At 34.8% G+C, this 21,615-nt stretch overlaps 1 protein-coding gene across 1 annotated transcript in view; it reads right to left on the reverse strand.

Moving 5' to 3' along the window:
- The window catches only part of LOC143916882 (uncharacterized), a 357,016-nt gene that overhangs the window by 23,971 nt on the left and 311,430 nt on the right, over positions 1-21,615 (reverse strand). Inside the window, exons 8-9 of the mRNA XM_077438143.1 lie at positions 9,276-9,554; positions 5,965-6,079 (exon numbers count right to left, since the gene is read on the reverse strand). Of these exons, the coding sequence (XP_077294269.1) occupies positions 5,965-6,079; positions 9,276-9,554 (394 nt within the window). The remainder of the gene's footprint in view (positions 1-5,964; positions 6,080-9,275; positions 9,555-21,615) is intronic.

The raw sequence follows: 21,615 nt of genomic DNA on the forward strand, positions 1-21,615 counted from the left end.
ATATTGTGACAATATTGACTCGATCGCAAGCAATATTGCACCATATCGCCGCGCTCTATGATGTATATTTAAGCCGATTTTGCCTTGCACTCGGCCAAAAATTGTCTGAAAGTGCCGATACGTGCGTTTCTGTATAGTATGAATAGAAGCTGTGGTTTACGTGAGCTGTTGTGCTGTCACTCCTGCTACGCGTCTCATCCGATTGGATTCTATTATATATTTTTGGGACGCGGGAAGGTGTGTTGACCAGTGTCCCGGAATTTTTAAGAGGATTGTTTACATATTATTGTATAAGTTAATTAAGTATAGAATATTCGCGGGGAAGTGGACTAGCTGCCTACTTCAGCGGAAGGGTTGGCTGAACTGTCATATGAGTCTGCTGCTACGGATTATATACTGGTTGAGTGATGTCATCTGGATTTCGGGAGCTTGAGGTTATCCTTTGTCTCTGGGTGACGAGATCATACTTCTGGAAGTTTCCACGGGTAAGGAGGTCGGGTCAGTGTGCAGCTGTGCTTCAGGGTTTCTCAGTGTACGATCGAGTGATGAAACCATCCTTCTGGAAGCTTTCACGGGCTCGCGATTGGAATTATAAAGCGAGTCGATTTGGGTTGAAGTAGCGAAGATAATTCCAGGCGAGGTTAGCTCTGCGTGTTTGTACAGGAGCACGATGATGGCATCGTACGACTCGTGCATTGTTGTGAAATAGATGAGATCACTGATTTTGATTCGGGATAGCACAAGTTGTGCTATATTCCTACATATTTATTTTACATCATTTTATATACATACATCCTCGAATATCCAATAATATATGTGAGTTTTACATAAAATTAAATTTGAAATGTATTCTTAGAATAGCGATAAGCTGTCGAAAGTGGAGAAAATAGGTGAGGTGCGACAAAATTTCGGACGTAACGATGTGAGTGACGTGAGTGCCTGTGAGTTTTTGTCTTAAACGTTCGAATGGTACCCAAGTGAATGTAGAAGAGAGCAGAAGCCTTCATAAATAAGAGTTAGTAAAAGGTTTATCTAAATCTGCAAATTTATCGACTTGGATACTTATCGTTAGGATAGATAGTGCAGCGGGTACGAGGCGTTTGTACAACCATTCAAATACGTGTGTGGGTTTTCGAGATTGATGCGAATTTTGAACCAGACAACATGCAATGGCTAGATTATAAAGTCAGCCATCGGTGCCAAGTCACGCGAATCGCATACCTACTATAGAAATGCAAGGTATTATTATATGTACATACATAGATATGCATTGTATTATAGTCGATACAAAAGTCTATTGTCTGCAGGTGACCGTTTGCCATTTCATTTCGAATACACTCTCCTATTACACGCTTCGTTGAACCCAAATATGTATTAAACTGCCATCATAGAAACTGAAACATCGTATTCGAAGATGCCTACGACAGCGATTCGCAACTTTTTCAAGTTAGACGATTTCATTTAATTTTCAATAGATAAAAAAGGACGATAAGGGCGAAAACACACAGCGATGCACGTGGCACGTGGTTTTTTTTTTAGATACTTTAAAACATGTGAAAAAAATGGGCCGTGCCTTGCACATATTCATGGAACGCCCAGCACACCCCGCCCCAAAATGACACCCTGGAGTGTTTTCGATAAAGTTGTATCCTTGTATTTATCCTTACTTGGCTGTGATCGATAACGGTGTATCTCATATTTGAAGAAATGTAGGAGAACTTGCAGTGGCGTAACTACCGCGCCCGCAGACCCCGCAATGCGGGGGGACGCCGATGCTTGGGGGGCGCCGCAAAGCGGCGTGCCTTTTTTGCAGATTTTTTAATTTGTTCTTTTATTTCTTTGCAATAATTTTTTTAAAAACCTGAGTTATTTTTTAACCTATTTGCATCTCGTTTTATTGTATTTACATATAGCTGACAATTCTCTCTTATTATTGTATATATTTTTGTTAAAACAACGTGTTAAAACAATAAAATAAAATTATATGAGGCGTAAAAACGTAAAAATTTATAAATTTATAAATTTTTAGCTGTCAACATTAACAGGTGGGAAGTTTTTAAGGAAAATTCATCATCAGTTACTTTAAACAGATTATGCACTGCTTGTTGGTCGTCCAGATTAGACTCTATTAATGCACTTCGATATATATGTAGGTACATATATGTATATATGTACAGATGTTTTAAAATTTCTTACAGAAATAATTTTAAAAAGTAAAAGAAATGATGAACAATCAAAAGAAAATTGACTAAAAAAGAAAATGGAATGTTTCGAATTTATTCTCCTACTCGTGCTTCTTGAAAAATTCTTCGGTTTCTCAACTTTGTTTCAAAGTTCCTTCAATCAAAAAACGCTGATGATATCAGTGCTCAGTCTATGATTAGACTGAGCACTGATGCATATTGAGAGATCAGTAATTTTAGAAATAAATTTGAAGGATTCGTAACAATTTCAACAATATTAGGGTTGAAGCCAAAATTGAATCTAAAAGCATTTCGATGAACTTAGTCATCAGTCATGATATACGATTCCAGGATCCATTAAAAGAAATTTTGAACAATTTTTAATGCGGCACTAAACGTAACCTAAGTGCAAATGAAGGTTCGTATCACGTTATTTAAACATTGTTTCAAAGTTCGCATTCCTGCAAAACAATTATCAGATGACGATTTACATATATGTATGCAGTGGCGGACTGGCCATACAAGCGAACATGCCCGATGGCATGTGGGCCCCACTATCTGTTAGAAAATATGGGCCCTCAGTAAAATTAAACAACTTTTTAACTATTTCACGTGTGTAAAAATTTATAGGATATTGCACTTTGGGGCCTAAAATTTTGGCTATTTCAACAAAAAAAAATTTTTTACGATATACACAAACAACTAATACCTGCTTTAACAGCCTAAGGATCGATTAACTTTTTTTATTAGGCTCGAAATGTAAGTTTCAACATTTGCGTGGGCCCTTTTGCTGGGCCGATTTCTAACCTCAATATTATGTATATACCAATATCTATGTAACAACTACCTACTGAAATAAAAATGGGAATATTAAACTGAATTGCTTAAAACAATTTTGATAGGACGATTCATCATCAACCAGCGATTTAAATTTACTTCATACTTTCAAAATAACATTTGATTATACTTCGACGATATAGTAAGATTTAAATACACAATTTTAAAGTTTCCGAATATAAAATCTATTCGTAATCTAGACACATCCATGTATATAGAAATATAGGATAGGGGCCCCCTCCCCAAAATCCTGATTTTCGCATGATCACAAAACTTTATCTATTGTTATTACGTACATATGTATGTATGTATGTATATACATAGATAAAGTGTCGGTAGAAATTAAGTTAATTGATAGTTTTTTTAGTGACTCAGTTTGATGGTCGATTTTTGTTGACCATGTGAAGATGTTTAGAAAAAAAATTTCGCCTGCGGCGCTTTTTTCGCTTTTTTCATAATATTTTTTTAAAATTCTTTTATCAAAAATAAGCTTATTTTTTTCATATTTTATAACTCAATAAGGTGTATGCAAAGAATATTTTCCATTTTTATTCCGATATAAAAAAGATTTTTTGAAAAAAAAACAATTTGACCAATCTTTGCCTGCGCCCCTCAAGAAAAAGCTGAAATGACGTCCCTGATTGTTTTCTACCGAAAGTAAAAGCCGCTTTTATGTCGCATTCTTTTATGATGCATTCTATTTACCTAGGACAAGGGTTAAAAAGAAATATACAATGTAATTTATGGATCTATTTTGCTTTTGCCATTTTTCTTGTACTTAAATTTGTTTATTCCCATTTTAGAAATTTTTTTTTTTACCCTTGATTTTTAGCGTGATGGAAAGAAGAAAATTTTGTTATATGGGGGGGGGGGGGACAAATTTTTTTAACCCTGGGTGGGCCCCCTTTGACTCCTGGCATGCACTAATTTCAGTCCCAGTCCGCCACTGTATGTATGTACATACATATGTATATCATGAAGCTATGTCTCTACCCAACTAATATGTCAATGATTTTGACAAATCATTGCCTGATCAGATACTTGATTTCCGTTCGTGCTTAAAAGAAAATAAACCTTTATAAATAAATAAAAATAAAAAAGATTAACGTGTTCATAATTTGGCAAAGCCCTTCATTTGTAATTTTTATAATTTAAATTCGTCATTTAAATCATCTTTTCCTCACGCTTCCGGTAACTGTAGCCACTACGGAGCGCTCGTTCACAAGTTGAAACTTATTAAAAATTACTTAAGGTCAACTATGTCACAACATCGTATTAAAATATTAGCAATGATTAGTATTAAATTTTAACAAAATAGTCGTGTTTGCCAATGAGTCCAGAAAAAAGTTTTTCTACGTAAAAAAGGTATGAATTATTAATTTGGAAAGTTATTTTGCTGTAAGGAAATAATATGAATATATGGGGGGGGGGGGGGGGGGCGCCTTAAAATATTTTGCGGGGTGTGCCTGGAATTCACGCTACGCCACTGAGAACTTGTCGACGTTCCACGTGCTACGTTCCGTGCTGTGTGTTTTCACCCTAAAGCTCACGAAATTCAGTCATGGCTTAATCAGATCATAGTAGTATATTTGATCAGTTCTGAAAATGAGAGCAGTAGGTAGAATGGTTTTATTCTTAACCAGCAGCATATATCAATGGTTAGTGTGTAATGCTTTAAATTGTGTGGTCACGGACTCAATCCCTGGTTGACTCCAGGTCGATCGTTTCTTATCAGAGTTTGCCAAATTATCTGATTTCATTGAAACAGTTCCTAAAAATTGGCATCCCTGTCCTATTTTTACGCCAAATTTAAGTTTTCCTACTTTGACCAGGAATGTTGCAGAGAGTCTTGAGAGGCTGGTAGTCACCGGACAGTCTCCCAAGAGATGGTCAGACCAAATCAAAGAACTGAAGGGATCGTTCGTTAACGCTGGCTTCAATTTGGCACCGGGACGAGTCCATCTAATTCCAGACTACATCAATGATCACGACGCTCAACATTGAGCAAAAGAGGAAGAAGAAGAATATAAATATATACATATAAATTTAAGACAGGTTAAAAATATCACTTATGTGAGGAAAATTTTTACCAGACGCGAACCGTCCATAGAATGTGCGGTACTGCAGCACCTCAACCAAATATATTTTTTAAAATAAAAACTGTATTGTTGCGTAGGGGTGAGTTTAAGGATCCAAATTATAGGCCAAAGTAACATTTATTTAGTCTAGACGGAACCATTGCTCGCTCGAGAATATCCCTCCTTTTAAAAGCAGGTAGCTAGGCAGTCGAGTATTCGTACACGCAGTAGTCCGAACAGCCCCGAAATTCCTTATTAATATTTAAACGTTATTTTCCACACATGATGTCCCCTACAAACTCAGAATTCTCCACTTTACATTGTCCTGGAATGCCTACGTTACAGTATACATAAATGGGCATATGCACTAGGTACTCGCCAAAAATTTTTTTAATGAGATGCTAATGACTTTAAACCCAATTTGGGTAAGATTTTTGTGACGAAAGTAAAGTATCAGATTTTATGCTGAAATAATTAGTCAATCCTGTTAGCATAGTATATCTTATTATGACCATAAGTTGGGTTGGTTTTCATTAGAAGCGAACTATATATTATATTACGATGTTTTTAGTTTGAATGTTGGCTTCTACGTAATAGTATGCTAGTTTATTTTAAATGTTCTTTCTATCCATACATTGATTTTCAAAAATATATTCCACAAAACTTTAATGCTTTAAGGATGTATGCACATATATATTATATTAAGAATCGAAACTGCACATACTAAATAAAGTTGTAGAACATTGAAGTTGCAGGACATTAAAGTTGCAAGATACGAAAACTGCACCGACACTAGTTGCAAGACACCAAGTTTACAGGACATTGAGGTTATCAGACAGTTCTGGAAATCTTCTGGAAAATCTTACCTGGTATATTGAGCTCGCAAGCCAACTCCAACACACAGGACATAGTCTGAATAGGAACGTTGCCATCGAGCACAATGAGAGGTGCTTTTTCTATGACATCACGATTTTGCAAAATCTAAAACATTTAAAAATGAGTCATGAGAATTGATTTCCTCGCATATTGTAAAAGTAAAAATACACCTGGCGAAATTTTCCAAATGAAACTATGCAGAGATTTTTCGTTGATATTAATGCATGATTTACACGCTATATTTTGCATGATATACACACACACACACGCGTGCAAATGAAGGTTTTCAAAACTTGAACGATAAAATTTAAATGCTATCGTTTTGCGGCACCCTGGGAAACCGCACAGAAATACAACTCGCAGTAGTAAATTGATCTAAATCGCAGTTTCTAAGTATTTCTGCATACTATGTGGCATGACACACAACAGTAAATAATACGAGTCGATAATTAACGTAATAAATAACGTATTTGATGAAATTTATTACGAAAAAACACGAGACTTTAAAATTACGCGACTTTCAAATATGAGGATTGCGGAATCATTTGCAAAAAATAGTACATATGTAGTAGTAAATGCGGAGTGAATAGTATTTAAAAATATTACAACTCTTTTTCTTTCATATTTGTTAAACATATTCATGTTAAACAATCAGTGGAATATTTTGTTACAAAAAATAAAAAATATATAGTTCAAATGTCAAATGTCTATATGTATGTACATATTGTATAGGCTCTTAAACCACTCAATCGATTACGATGGAACTTTCAGGATTTGTTGTATGCATGTCCAGGAAGCGTACTGTGAAAAAAAAACTTCTTAATAATAATATTCGTGATTACTATTTTACCGACGCGAAATTTTGAAGCGCCATCGTGTAGTCAAGGAAATGTGTTCGTTGGTAACTACGTTACCAGTTGTTTTATGACGACAAGGCTTTGAAGAGACAAGAGTTGAGCTCCAACCATCACTTAAAACGGAAACGGGAATTTTATGCCTTATTCTGGCATTGCAACACATGTCGGGTTCAGCTAGTATATTTATAAAATTAAAAATATTGTTTAAGAAAATATTTTATATTACAAAATAATAATTTTTTTTAGAGACATCTATGGACAAATTCGATACTACTTACTATTATTTCGAGAAATACATACATTTTACAGAGTGGGTAGCATATTTTTTTATCAGCGAATTCAAGATGCTATAAATTCGAATTTTATGAGAGACAGGAAAGGTTGCCAATTTGGCGGAACCCTCTAATTGAAATCAGATAAATTAGCAAACTCTGATTGGAAACGATCGACCTGAAACCACATATCCATGATCTGGCCAGCAACACAGGCCAACACCGACAGGGATTGAACCTACCACTTAGTTGAAAGCACTGAGCTACATATAATGTACATAAATATTTCGCTGGTTATAAATTTTAATAAACTTATTTGATTCTTCGGTTTATAATGTGTTTTTAAATTTAATCTTGTTATGATTTTCTCAAGAATCAAGTCTTTCAAATAGCGAAGGCCTCGGGAAAATGTCCATATTTTCCCCTCCCCTTCTCATCCGTCTTTAATCGAACATTTTTCCTGATAAAACAATGATAGCTGGGACTATAAAAATACACGTACAAATCAATACATTGCAACATTCATTCATTATTTTCGTTCGATTTTGCCAAACATTGCACGTGACGGCTTCCTATACTTGTTTTATGATTTCTTAAAATCTTTCTCCATTAACCCTTTGAATGCTGACCAACGCCGATCGGAATTTGACCAACAAGTCAACGGAACTGAAAAACGCCGATAGGCGTACAACGCCTTGTACATTTTGAGCATGTACAAAGTAAACAAGAATACTACCCGCTAAGCCTTTCCAGGTAGCATTGAAAAAAAAATGCATTGAACATATGTTGTGTAATGCGTGTCATTAATTTGTCAACGTTTATTAAGACTGGTCTACACCGGAATTTCTGAATTTATAATCATAGCAGAATTTTCCGATGGAAATCCCTAACGGTTGAGTATTTTAGATTGTGGCTTGACGTTTAGATTGTGAGCATTGCATTTTAACAACAATAAAGAAGATGAAACTAGTTTTGTAAAAATACGTTCATTAAGAGGGCTGGACAGCAGTGCCTTGTCCATACAAACGTACTATACTTCTCCCTTCCTCAATTATGGCACTAGAGAAATTATTTTTTAATATGCTATGGATATCCACCATTGGGGTGCATCTATCGTTTTATTTTTTTTGATTAGTTATTTTTTATAGGAGCTAGGAGCCGCCAAACATCTATAAAATCGCCTCTTTTTTACACCCACGAAACGAGTCCAGCGTGCTTATTTAACGGTCGATTTAAAAAAAAAATACGCCAATAGATGCACAGAAAGTATCTTTCTCATACCGATGATGATTTTTTTTTAAAAATTGGTCCAGTTTTGGAGGAGAAAATAGGAGAATACGAAACCTCGATTTTGTCAATTTAAAATACGTTTAATCTGGTCGAAGCGCAACTGTCGCATTCACTCAATATATATATTGATATATATTGTCGCATTCACTCAATATATACATACACTCAATATATATATCGAAGAAAGTAACGGTAATAAAATTAAGGTTTCGGGTGTACAGCCCTCTTAATAGACTTCCATTGTTTATTTTCGGTCTCCGTGACGAGCTAGAATGTTAAATTACAGAAAACGCAAATATCGGAAGGCAAAGATCGAAAAAAAAGGTGCATGGTAAACGGTAGATACTCACTTAATTTGCGCGAGCAGGATACAACAGGAACAAGAGGAACAGGCTTTTCCTCCCGTATTAATGTGCGCGCGCAGTGTACCATGCACCATTTTTTTATCTTTTGACTTAAGATCTTTCGATTTTCGATCTTTGCCTTCCGATATTTGTGTTTTCTGTAATATAACATTCTGGCTCGCCACGTACACCCGTTTATTTTATATCGTTGCAAGATATATTTGAGGGTCTAAACACATCTTTACAAAACTCGAAATCCTCGGCGGTAGTTATCTAGGGTTTGTTTGAATTAGCTACAATTTTTATACCTGCTTTCTATTGGATTTCTAAATAATAATTCTAGTTGGACATGTTGGCGAAATTTTCAGCGTGGCAGGTTTTTAACCGAAAATACGTCAGCACTCAAAGGGTTAAAGGAAAAATACATTAAATTTATTTATAAAACGCTATTAAAAAAGTTCTGGAACCACTGCAGTATAATATATATAATTTCGAAGATGTATGGTCTTAGTTTATATGTATGTATGTATGTACATACCCACTGTGGAGTTATGGTATCGTGAATGGCCATATCCCCAAAGCCGATCAGGCACTCTCCTCGATTGTCCAAGACGGCCGTATAGTTTGCCGTATTAGACCCTACTTCGGGTTTAGGGCTTCTGCATTCGAAGTCGTAAAGTCCCACCTGGAGACTATCCTCGCCCAAAGCCGTGAGCAAGACGGGTCTTCCTCCAAGTCCATGAAGGCAGTCTGCAATATTCCTGGCAACCCCACCCCAACTCTTGACCACGTTACATCGATGCGTGGATCCGTCGAGCTGGGGAAGAAAAAAAAATTGTGAAAATATTGTTAAGTTGGGTTTAATGACTTTGTGGCGGGTTGTCGTTGCATGGCGAATGCACGCGATATCGCGTGCTTAGGCCACAAAGGCAACAACTCAACAATTAGCTTATTACTTCAAACTTATTTGCCAACGTAAGTTGAAACCATTACAATTAATAGACAGATTTGTTTTATACAATAAAATGTCATTTAGCTTAGTTTAAAAAAAAAATCACAACCACTTTGCCCGATTCTTGAACCGAATGAGCTTTTGCGTATTTCATGAAATCGGCAGTTATTTTTGTCAAATTCATGAAATGAGCAATTTCACAAATCTTTAAAACATATTACTCAACAATTAGGTTTTGGCAAGTTAACACCTTTGCTCTCTAAAGGCGAAATATGTCGGCAATAAAACACGGTAGAGGCTGACATTAATTTCATGGGGTGGTGATGATGGGGTTGGCGTGACGTTAAAAGAGAACACGCCAAGCTGCAAATGCGGTGGGGTAAAGTTTCGCTAACTTTTTAAGCTAAATTCGAATGGGACTTATGTACATGCATACTAAGTTTTGGTCTTTAAAGATATATATACATATATATATATATATATATATATATATATATATATATATATATATATATATATATATATATATATATATATATATATAGCTATTCGTGTATTCAAGCTTTTCTGGTGGCGATTACTTTAGATATAATGTGTACATCCAAACACTTTATATAATGTAGGGATACATATATTTACAAATCGCAAACATACGTATGTATATATTGGATGGTACTCATAAAATTGAACACATTTTTCGATTTCACCGGGATTTTAACCCAAGACCTATCTACTAGTAAACAATTGTTTAGCGTCACTAAGACTCACTGGTAAAAGCTAAATAGGGTAAATCTAAAAGACTAAATTAGACGTCAAACAACCCGAAAAATCGTAAACTTGGGACGCGTTGTATACGATATTTTATCTCCAACGTAATGGCAGACAATACATCAACGTATATTGATGACCAAAATGAGCAATATGGCAAAGTATGAAAACGATCGGATAAGAGATAAGAGATATAAAACATGACTACTTAAACGAAAACCATGTGAAACGTATAAGAGGTTAGTAAAAAAGAGGCACACTGTTCGTAAACGAGAAGAGTGGTTTTCAGGTCGAAGTGATACTAGTAAGTGATTTATTAGTTAAGTTTTATCCAGTAAGTAGCAGTTTATTATTTACATCACGGGTAGACTTTTAAATTCAACGGAGTAAATAAATGCTGCTTATTGGCTGTTGAGCGCTGCTCGCTCATAGGCCGATGTGTCCCGCTCGCTGATTGGACGATGAGAGATGTTCGCCCATTGGTCGACGTCTGATCTTCACATTAGAGCTGCGTTACAATCGTCACATCTTTTCAGGTATTATCACATTTAATTTATATAATATACACGCTGCTTTAGACCATCGACTTTAGAGAGTCTTTAGTTAATATTATGTATAAGATGTATTATGAGTATTTATATAAATTTTCAATAGGTTTTTGAGCTCTTTTTCCTATTATGCTGTACATTAACATTAGAATAATTTAATACTATAATTAGAATAAAATCGAAAATAGATATAAGATGCATTTAAGTAATAATAAAAAGCATTTAAAAATCAAAATATATTATAGATACATACATATATAGTGAAGCGGTCTCCGTGACGAGACAGAATGTTAAATGACAGAAAACGTAAATATCGGAAGGCAAAGATCAAAAATCGAAAGATCTTAAGTCGAAAGATCAAAAAAAAAATGGTGCATGGTAAACGGTACATACTCATGTACATACTCACTTAATTTGCGCGAGCAGGATACAACAGGAACAAGAGGAACAGGCTTTTCCTCCCGTATTAATGTGCGCGCGCAGAATACGGGAGGAAAAGCATGTTCCTCTTGTTTCTGTTGTATCCTGCTCGCGCAAATTAAATGAGTATGTACCGTTTACCATGCACCATTTTTTGTTGATCTTTCGACTTAAGATCTTTCGATTTTCGATCTTTGCCTTCCGATATTTGTGTTTTCTGTAATTTAACATTCTGTCTCGTCACGTAGACCCATAGTGAAGACCTTAAGTTCATCAAATTTAAACTCATTTTATAACTTTCAAAGTTAATTTGAACCCAAACCCAATTTTTGTATCTAAATTCAAAAATCACACTGAACTTTTCACCACTTGAATGAATGTCTCAATTACAATATAACGAAACATCTAATGTAGCTTTCGTAATAATACATACTATCGATTAGTAGCAAACGAATTTTAATCCAAACAGAGCTAGATACTCGGCCGTATCTAATTTTATACTATGTAGGTGTCATTTTCATTTGAAGCTTTTCACAAACTCAACGAAAGTCTCAATTAATAAACGCACGAAGCAAATTGAGAAGTTTGACCTAAATTCGACGGCCATATTGTGCCTTCAAGTGGCGTCAATAGCCAATCAGCTTTTGTCTCCATTCGCAAGATTATCTTTTGAAACTTTTGGCAATTTTTGAAGGAAAAAACCCAATTATGTACTATAAGCGAACCATCCAGAAGTGGAGAGCATCTGGCATAGATGGCCACAGTTTGATAAGTACATGTGTATGAATCGAGTGTGGTTGTGTAATCTTGGCAAATTCGAAACGTTTACCAAGATGAGGGTAGGGCTAAGGTCTGTTTATCCACGATAACGCGAGATCTGATGATATAATAAAGATGGAGTCGATATGATAAGTGCGCTTGGCAAACATCGCCGACTTGGTAATGGAGGATGAAAGGAGTTTTGGATCGCTAACCTGCCATTTCAACATCCCTCTTCCCCATGAGGAGGCTCAGACAAGCAGTTATGCCTATCTAGATTACGTATATGTTAATTCGACTCGGCTTAATGTAGTCTCGAATACGAAGTGTGTATGTTATATTATGTGCATGTATACTTCGAAACGATTGATGTTATTTGTATTCAGATATGTGTTTATATGCAGTGATGTTATCCAGTTTCAGTAACAATGGGTTTTCAGCTAAAAATCCAATACATTCAAACGAATTATAATACTATTTAAAGATCCCTGGTAACTTGATATTTTAAGGATGATGCTTGTCAGGTTTCTCATTGGATCCAATTTATCTATGGAAATAATCATTTTAAATGAAGGGTTTGTATGTATGTGTATATGTGTGTATGAAGTGGTGTGTGATGATTTTTTAAATATTAAAATAAAAACGATATTAGAACTTATGTACATAGTTATAATTGTAAGATATCAAATGTATTGTATAACATCAGCCAAAATCAGTAGAAGCGAAAATTTTGAATTTATTATAGACATTTTTTTATTTATTTATTTTTAATCTATACCAGGAAGGTCTAACAGGTAACCCCAATGCGCTTTCCTGGCCAAAAACATTGTACATTTTATACAAGTATTATTACAAGAAATTCGGTAAATACATATCAATTAACATCCACAGAGACATTTATCGTCAAATTTGTAAATTTGCAGCATTTTATGTGGAAGCAGCTGAAAACTCGAGATTTTGCGTGAAAATCAGGGCTGTGGAGTCGTTAAAAAAAATCACGACTCCGACTCCGACTCCGATTTCGATATTTACCAACAACACGACTCCAACTCCGACTCCGACTCCGACTCAAAAATGTTAAATTTTATCAGGTTGTTTTCCTATCTTTGCAAATATTTTTAATGTTATAGGCATAAAAATAAATCAAACAAACTTTATTAATTATTTATTTGAATTTATTCTTAAAAACAACATTGCTTCTAATAAATCTGTATTTATAGAAGCTCTCAAATCAGAATTAAGGATTTTAAGAGCGGAAAACAACCGCTCTACGGACACGGCAATGTTCTAACGATCAACGCTGATTTTTTTTATGATTTCTGGATACTGCTGTATTGCCATTTTAACATTTAAATTATTAGCTCGGTCAATTTTTTCCACCATTTTCAATGCATCGTAAAATTCATTTTTAAATTTTGAAATGGAGTCTTCTTTATTTGCTATAATATAGCAAACAAAGTTTGGTCGGAGTCGCTCATTTTTCACGACTCCGACTCCAACTCTGACTCTGGCCAAAACAGCGCGACTCCACGACTCTGACTCCGACTCCACAGCCCTGGTGAAAGTGGGTTAGGTTGCCAATTTTTTGGAACTGTTTCAATGAAAATCAGATAAATTGACAAATTTTAAATAGGAAATGATCGACTTGGAGTCACAAATCCAAGGTCTGGCCAGTAGAAACCAGTGAGATTTGAACCCGTAACCACTCTGTTCTAAACATTATATGCTAACCACTAGACTAATCTGCTGGTTATATATTCGAATATCGAATAATGTAAGTTTGCAGTATTTTATACAATTCAGCGAAATTTGAGATTGATGAAAACTCGAGATTTGCGAGAAAATGGGTAAGGTTACCAATTTGTTGGAACCGTTTCAATGAAAATCAGATAAATTGGTAAACCCTGATAGGAAATGATCGACCTGGAGTCACAAATCCAAGGTCTGGCCAGCAGAAACTATTGGGATTTGAACCCGTGACCGCTCTGTTCAAAGCATTATATGCTAACTACTAGTCTATACTGCTGGTATTAATTATAAAAAAATAAATTACTACAATACAAAATCTTATATATAAAATCGAAACGATTATGATTGGCTGTCGTCAAAGTCGCTTCTGATTGGCTGGATTGGTCAAAGACGCTTGTGATTGGTCCGTTGTTAAATAATATTATTTTTTTCGATGCAAATAATAAATTTAATATAAAAACAAATTAAGGTTTTTTTCACAGTTCAACGGTATTCTTACACTGCATTTCAATTTCAAGTTACAATTATTATATCCGTACTAAAACGGAAGACATCGTCAAAATTGGAATCGAGCGAAGCTGGGTAGCACCACTAGTTATTTATAAAAATATTTTATTAATATCACAAAACCACAAGCCATATCTATCAGTCTGTGTCCAATAAATCATAAAAGATAAATTTTTTTTTTGAATTTACCGTTTTAAGTGAATTTTGTGAGTAAACTGCAATTTATGATACATTTTATATTGGTTTATGCATACAAATTTTAAAGAGGTTTGCGATAAATACGCAATAAATCAAAAGAATGTTTTCACTTGATTAAATTAAGTTATTTTTATGAAGCAATAACAATTGAAAGCGTTCAACGAATTTTCGGCATCGTTCATATATATTATGCCTACATATAATATTAGCTGCGGAAAAAATAATGTAAGAAGTTGGCGAAATCGTATAACTTTCGAAGGCTTTCATTCATTAAATGTACAAATATACGTATATTTGTATGTATATATGTATATGAAACTGTAAAAGTCAGGGTCAAATTGGACGCCCAGTCATAAAAAAAAAACATGTTTTACGATTATCATTCGTAATGCACGATAGTAATAAATAAATCTGAACTTTCGCAGATATTTATAGAAGGAAAAGATAAACATTGTACATTACAGTTACATTTGTATTTTTAGCATTCCATTTAATTTATTTTCAAAAGTAGATATTATCATAAGTCTTGGACTTTTCTTCGAAATGGAATTATTATGTTTGTCGACGAAAATAACAAAGAAACATTTTGATTTCGTTTTATTTATGAATTCACTGATAAATCTATGGATGTATCTACTGATGAATCTTTTGAAAATACACAAACACTTCGTACTAATATAATTATACGTCACCATTATTAAATATATGTGCAAGGAGGAAATGGATCTAAGAAGACTAGGATAATGAAATCGATAAAAACTTGGCTAACAAAAGGCAGTTAGTTGTTAATTATCAACATTCTTTCCTTTTTCATGCACGTATAATCGAGAGTGTGCTTTATTTTGAGATATACAAACGGCATAAATGTATTTTTACCAAAGGATGCAATAAAATAGATTTTGATGAAAATAGCAGATTCTGATAGAAAACGATCGACTTGGAGTCACGAATATCCAAGTATGACCAGCAGAATCTAAGGTTATACTCGGAATAAATTCTTTTCAATCAAGGTCAGCTCACGGGATCGAACTCAATGGCTCTCGGTGCTTAGTATTAACAAACCACCGAGCCATGCTACTGGCTAAGCATTTATACAAATTGTGAATTCATACAAAAATCCACAGTGACATCTATGGAGAAATTATTTCAGCGTTTTTATTATCAAATTGGCGAACCTCAATAATAGCTTGAGATTAGCAAGAGAGATGCCAAAGGGAATGCCAATTTTGGTAATTGGATTATTCGTCACATTGCGGTGGTCACAAAGACAATTTTTGCCATGAAAATCGCTAATAAACAATAATTGGAACTCAAGTTCTCGTTAGTATGATGGACTTTTCGGCTGCCAGATGTTCCGTTATAGAGATATTAGTGACTTTGTGACGAGTCCTTTGTGACCAGTAATCACCGAGCCCCAACTTTACAGGAAACGTTTCAATGAAAATCAGAAAAATTATTATTTTGAATAAAATACCAATAATTTTATTTTACTACCGCCATCTATGTATAAAACTAAAGACTACATAGTCGTCACCCAGATTTCAAATTTGCAAACTTCAAACGCGTCTTAAACGATATTTCATCTTTATCGTAATGGCGGAGGATCCATTTACTTATATTGATGACCAAAATGAGCAATATGGCAAAGTATGAAAATGATCGGATAAGAGGTAAATTGTTCTCTGAATTGTAATTGTAAGTGAAACGTAAAGGAGGTTTGTAAAAAAATTGGCAAACTCTGTTAAGAAACGATCGAACTGGAGTCAAAAACCAAGGTCTGACCAGCAACGGGACTCTAGTGGTGTTAGAACCTGTAACCACTATGTTCGAACTACTATTCCACGCTGCTGATTTCAATATGGATCAGAATAAATTCATAAAGATTTTGTAGTGGACATATGTATGTATTTATATCACTGTCAAACTTCTCGAATGTATGTATGTATGTTCCTTATATTTGAGAGTATTATAATATCACTATGGTGCACCAAATAAACTTGCATACACAATGGTGAAGGTACAGAAAGTACAGCACAGCAGAAAACTTGCACGTGTTTAGCATTCGCCGCAGCAAAAGGAGTGTCAGAGATAACATTTGCATGCGAATCGTAGCAATTGCACTTGGCGGGAAGATTTTTCAAAAACGGTCCAATTTTACGACCTCGGTCAAATCTCGGCAACTGCTCGTGTCGGGGCTTTTATTGCGATACCATCGAAGAGGCCTTCAATTCGGACACTCGTGTCGATATCGGAATTGGGGGGTGGGAGGGTTGGGAGATGGAAGGGTCGTCTCGTAATTGACTATCGATTTCAAAGTGACATTCGAGGGTGAGACGACAATGAAACAGTTCGCAAGGTAAACACGAGAGGGGCGTGAGGGGGGGGGGGAGTGAAAGGGGCGCAGCCCCGATGGCGCCCCTTTTGCGGCCCAGTTGCCTATTATTTCGTTTTCCCTTTTCTTTATTATTATTTTTTGGCTTTGGCTGTTTTTTTCTTCGCTTTCTTGTCATGGTGTGGTTTGGAATGGCAGCCATGGCAATTGTGACGATATCTTTAGATCAGGGGCTCTTAAACAGTGGTCCTAGGACCCTATTGGGGTTCGAGAGTTCTTTGTCATAGTTTTGTGATCATTTTTTTACTAATATAAACTATTGATAACTAGTGTTCTGCCCGTTGATTTCAACGGGTGGTTTCGGAAAGGAATTGATACACGAATTAAAATAAAGTTATATGTTATATTATAAATATTTAGTACGGTAATTTATAGGCACGCGGGCGCACAAAATATTATTTATTTATTTATTTTTTACATATATGTATACCAGGAAGGCCTTACGGGTAACCCCAATGCGCCTTCCTGGCCAATTACAAATATTGCATCATTTTTTTATTATACATACAAGTCGCTGAATTACGAGACACTGAAAAACCCGCAAATTAACGAGACATCTATGAATTGTACACAGATTTTATTGTTCATAAATCAATCTCAAATAGTGGTGACGTAGTAGGCAGGAAGGATATTTAGCCGATTTTACTGGGAACCGTTTCAACAATGACATCAGAGAAAATTGGCAAACTCTGATAGGAAACAATCGACCTGGAGTCACAATTATCCAGATCTGACCAGCAGCACTACAGATATACTCAGAAAAATTCTTTTCAATCGAGATCAGCTCATGGGATTGAACCCGGCGTCACTCGACGCTTAGCAGAAACTTAACGACCGAGCTATGCTGCTGGCTATATTAATCGTAATAAAAAGTGTGTGTGTATGTGTCACCGGTGACTCGGCCCAACGTCGCACATGCCTGTTGTCAAATGTCAAATGACGCTCCACACCCCCCTGTCCCCCACTTCCCCGGTACCACGCTCCCTCGCGTCTTGAATACTTTGCTCTGATTGGGTGTGTCCACGCGTCTGCCACACACATAGTGACATATCTACATCAGTCAAGTCTCTTTTTATATATAGTATTATTATTATACATATAATTGAAGATATTGACCTAATCAAGTATGAATACATTTATTTTAGAACTTATCTTAGACGTATTGCAATTGGAGTTTAGCTCGGAGTTTATATTAATGTTTGAGCAAAAGAAGTTTGGATTCCGTTTGCAACAATACGTCTTTTGAACCAGGATTTTCAGAACAAAACGTCTAAATCGATTAGATTAGAATATGTCGCATTGTTGGCTTGTCGAATACTTCACTACAGTTTAATGTTCTGTTTGGTTTTTTAGATGTTTCTTGAAGAGGGAAAAGGGTGCTTTTATAAATTTGTGTACTTTATCTAAATTTATAACATTATTATAAATTTGAAATGGTATTCAAATAATAGTGACACATGAGGATAGGTTGCCAATTTTTATGGAACCATTTCTACAATGACATCAGATAAATGGGCAAACTTTGATAGAAAACGATCAACCTTTAGTCACATACATATAATATATATATAAAGTAGGGCTTGCAACCAGGCCAGGGATTGAACCCATTACTAAATGAAAAGCATTATATGCTAACTACTGAGCTATGTTGTTGGTTATATAGGTATATGTATATTTTTATCTTCATTTCAAAAGTCCTGGATTCCATCGTATGTAATTTTATTTTATTTCATTAAAAATGTTTCAGTGGCTTATATCTGACAGACAAATAAGTCTACATATATAAGAAATGAAAATATATTATCTGTATAATAAAAAAAAGGCTTAGAAACCCTGCTTTAGGTGAAAAATACGAATTTATTTTTATTCGAAAAGAGAGCGGCACTTAGATTTCGCTTTGGTAAACATAATTTCTTGAGAAATTTGTGAACACAATGAAATAAAAATTGATGCTGTTATAGTTCTCAAGACGCTGTTCGGCGATTAAAGGTTTATTTACCCTTTAGAATGATGAATATGACTTTTGTGTGCATTTATTTCTTGGGTTGAAGATAGTTAATCATTATTGGCAGCAATTACAGCTGTTCATCATTCATTGTTGGATGAAAGCCTCTCCAATGCGCTCCTGTTCCAAGCAAAATTCATCCATCTATGTCAGCAGCAACTTTTTTCAAATCAAAGACTGGAATTTATGTGATTAGTTTAATTGCACTTTAAGCCATCATTCGTAAATAATCTTATACATATGTAGACTAAGCATACATATTTTCAAAATGCATTGCACTATTTTACCTTTTAGGATATAAAAATGTGTCCCAAAGAGCAAAAGTTGATCAAAAAGAATTTTTCTACCTATAAAGTACTGTAGTTTTAGCTGTTACAAAGGACGAACCGGAAAATGCATTAAAAAATGAATGGGAAAAATTTCCAACAATTTTTTTTTACCATTTTTATCCCTTTTCAGATAAAATTCAATATTAATTACAATAAAATACAACGGAAATAATTCATTTTTATTGTTAACATCAAAGGCAATGTTCTGATGGATGCTCGTGATTAAATGAGCCCAGAAAGCCATTCTGGAGATTTTGAAAGGCTTTGCTCTTGTAGCTTTGACAGTCGTCCTTTGAGAGCTTAACAAATTGACAACGTCATATTGTTTTATACTACATACATACAATACGCTAATTAATGACACCCAATAGATATGATCCTTCTTATAATATTATATTATACTGTTTTCGCATGAACAGTTCCATCGAAATTGAATACATATTAATATTTATTTTTATTTATACGGAAAAAATATATGAACGAGGATTTATACCAGCGTATTAGTATTATTTAGCCGAAAAAAAAAGAAATGGAAGTGTATTCACACCCGAGGAAATCCACTGTGATGAATATTAATGGTTGGGTTGGTTTTGTACTGACGGGTGCGTTTATTAATGTTAGCGAGTTTCTAATAAGAAAATTATCTTGGATTATTTGTAGGATTGATTTGTATTATTAATCGAAATAGTTTTTTCAGAAAAAGTGTATTAAAAACCGTTGCGTAAGAATCATCAGTTGAATTTTTCGTGAATTTCTGATTTTATTTTAGATTGCGAAAATACTATTCCTATTATATTTATGATATTCTTCTGTGGTGGGAATGTTGTAAAGTTTCCTCGGAGTGGTTCGAGTTTTATAATTTGATTTTTCTCTTATATAAAAGCGTCACTCTGCTAGAATACTTTTACTGCAATACATTATTGGTTTAGTAGTTGGAGATCGAAACAGCGGATGATGTAAATATAGATACTTTCTATAATGAAGCTACTTATGGACAACGGTTGCTCGGTCGTAGAGGTGTATCTATGATAATTTTATTATTAGTAAATTCAAAATTGAAGAATTGCCTGTCATACATGTTCAATACAATCCCTAATGTATAAACACTAGGGATTGTAATTCATCGTCGTATCTCCCATTACCTGTTTACTGTTTTTTACCAGTAATTAAAAAAATAACGTGGATAAGCTGTATATGGTAACTTTTCCTGAAAAAGTTAAACTACATATATACAATAAATAAAATACTAAATAATAAAAAATGGTTTGCAGGTACTATATCTGCGAATTATTGGCTATTTGCAGGTACTGTATCTGCGACAGGCGAAAAGCCTTCTGCGCATGCGCGTGAACTTATAATCCGATTATAATTTCTTACATTTAATGTATGCTAGACTTTTTTAATCAATCGTTCATTATACATGAGGCAAATAAATTTCGCACGTTATTATAATAGATTTATATCATTTAGCTAGTTCGCGGCATGTACTCGTATGTAGGTATTATACGTTGTATATGATAATAATTTTCTAACAATTAATAATATTAACTAATTCGGATTATATTTTTTACTCTACGTCACTTTACGAGTTCGAACTAAATTTTAAGAGGTTTAAAACAACAGTTCACGCGCATGCGCAGAAGGCTTTGCGCCTGTCGCAGATATAGTAGCTGCAAATAGCCACAACCATAAAAATAAATCTCAGTTAAATAATTTCATATAAATACATAAAGTTCATTCTTAAGAATAAATAATCATAATTGAAACAACCACCTTGTTCAGACTAATTGTCTGATGGTCGGTTTTCGTGGCGTTACGACCCACGAAAGAATTTTTTTTGTCCTGTTGCCGGTCTCCTTGAACGAGATCGTTTTTGTTCGTTCCGCACTCCTGAGCCAGCATCAGTTCGAACTTGATGGTGTAGCCGATACTTGGAGACGAGCTCCAGTATTCGCCGGGTACAAAATGTACAAAGCCTGGTCTTTCTCCGTCTTGAAGTTAGACCACGTAACCATGTGTTTGGGTGAGGTTATTTACATAACCTCAACCATAAGGCTCCTCTATTTTCGCCCCATCACGTCCCGTCTGTATAAATCCCCCGTCTTTATTTTCTCTCTATATAAACCGACGTAAATATAATCATAAATAGACGAGCAGCCTTTGTTATTGTATGCATAACTTTCCCGCCATACACAATACGCATATACACGCACACACACGCTGCATTGGAGAGAGATGCGAGCATCATCAT

This window comes from Arctopsyche grandis, chromosome 9, assembly GCF_051622035.1.
Source record: "Arctopsyche grandis isolate Sample6627 chromosome 9, ASM5162203v2, whole genome shotgun sequence".
NCBI lineage: Eukaryota > Metazoa > Arthropoda > Insecta > Trichoptera > Hydropsychidae > Arctopsyche > Arctopsyche grandis.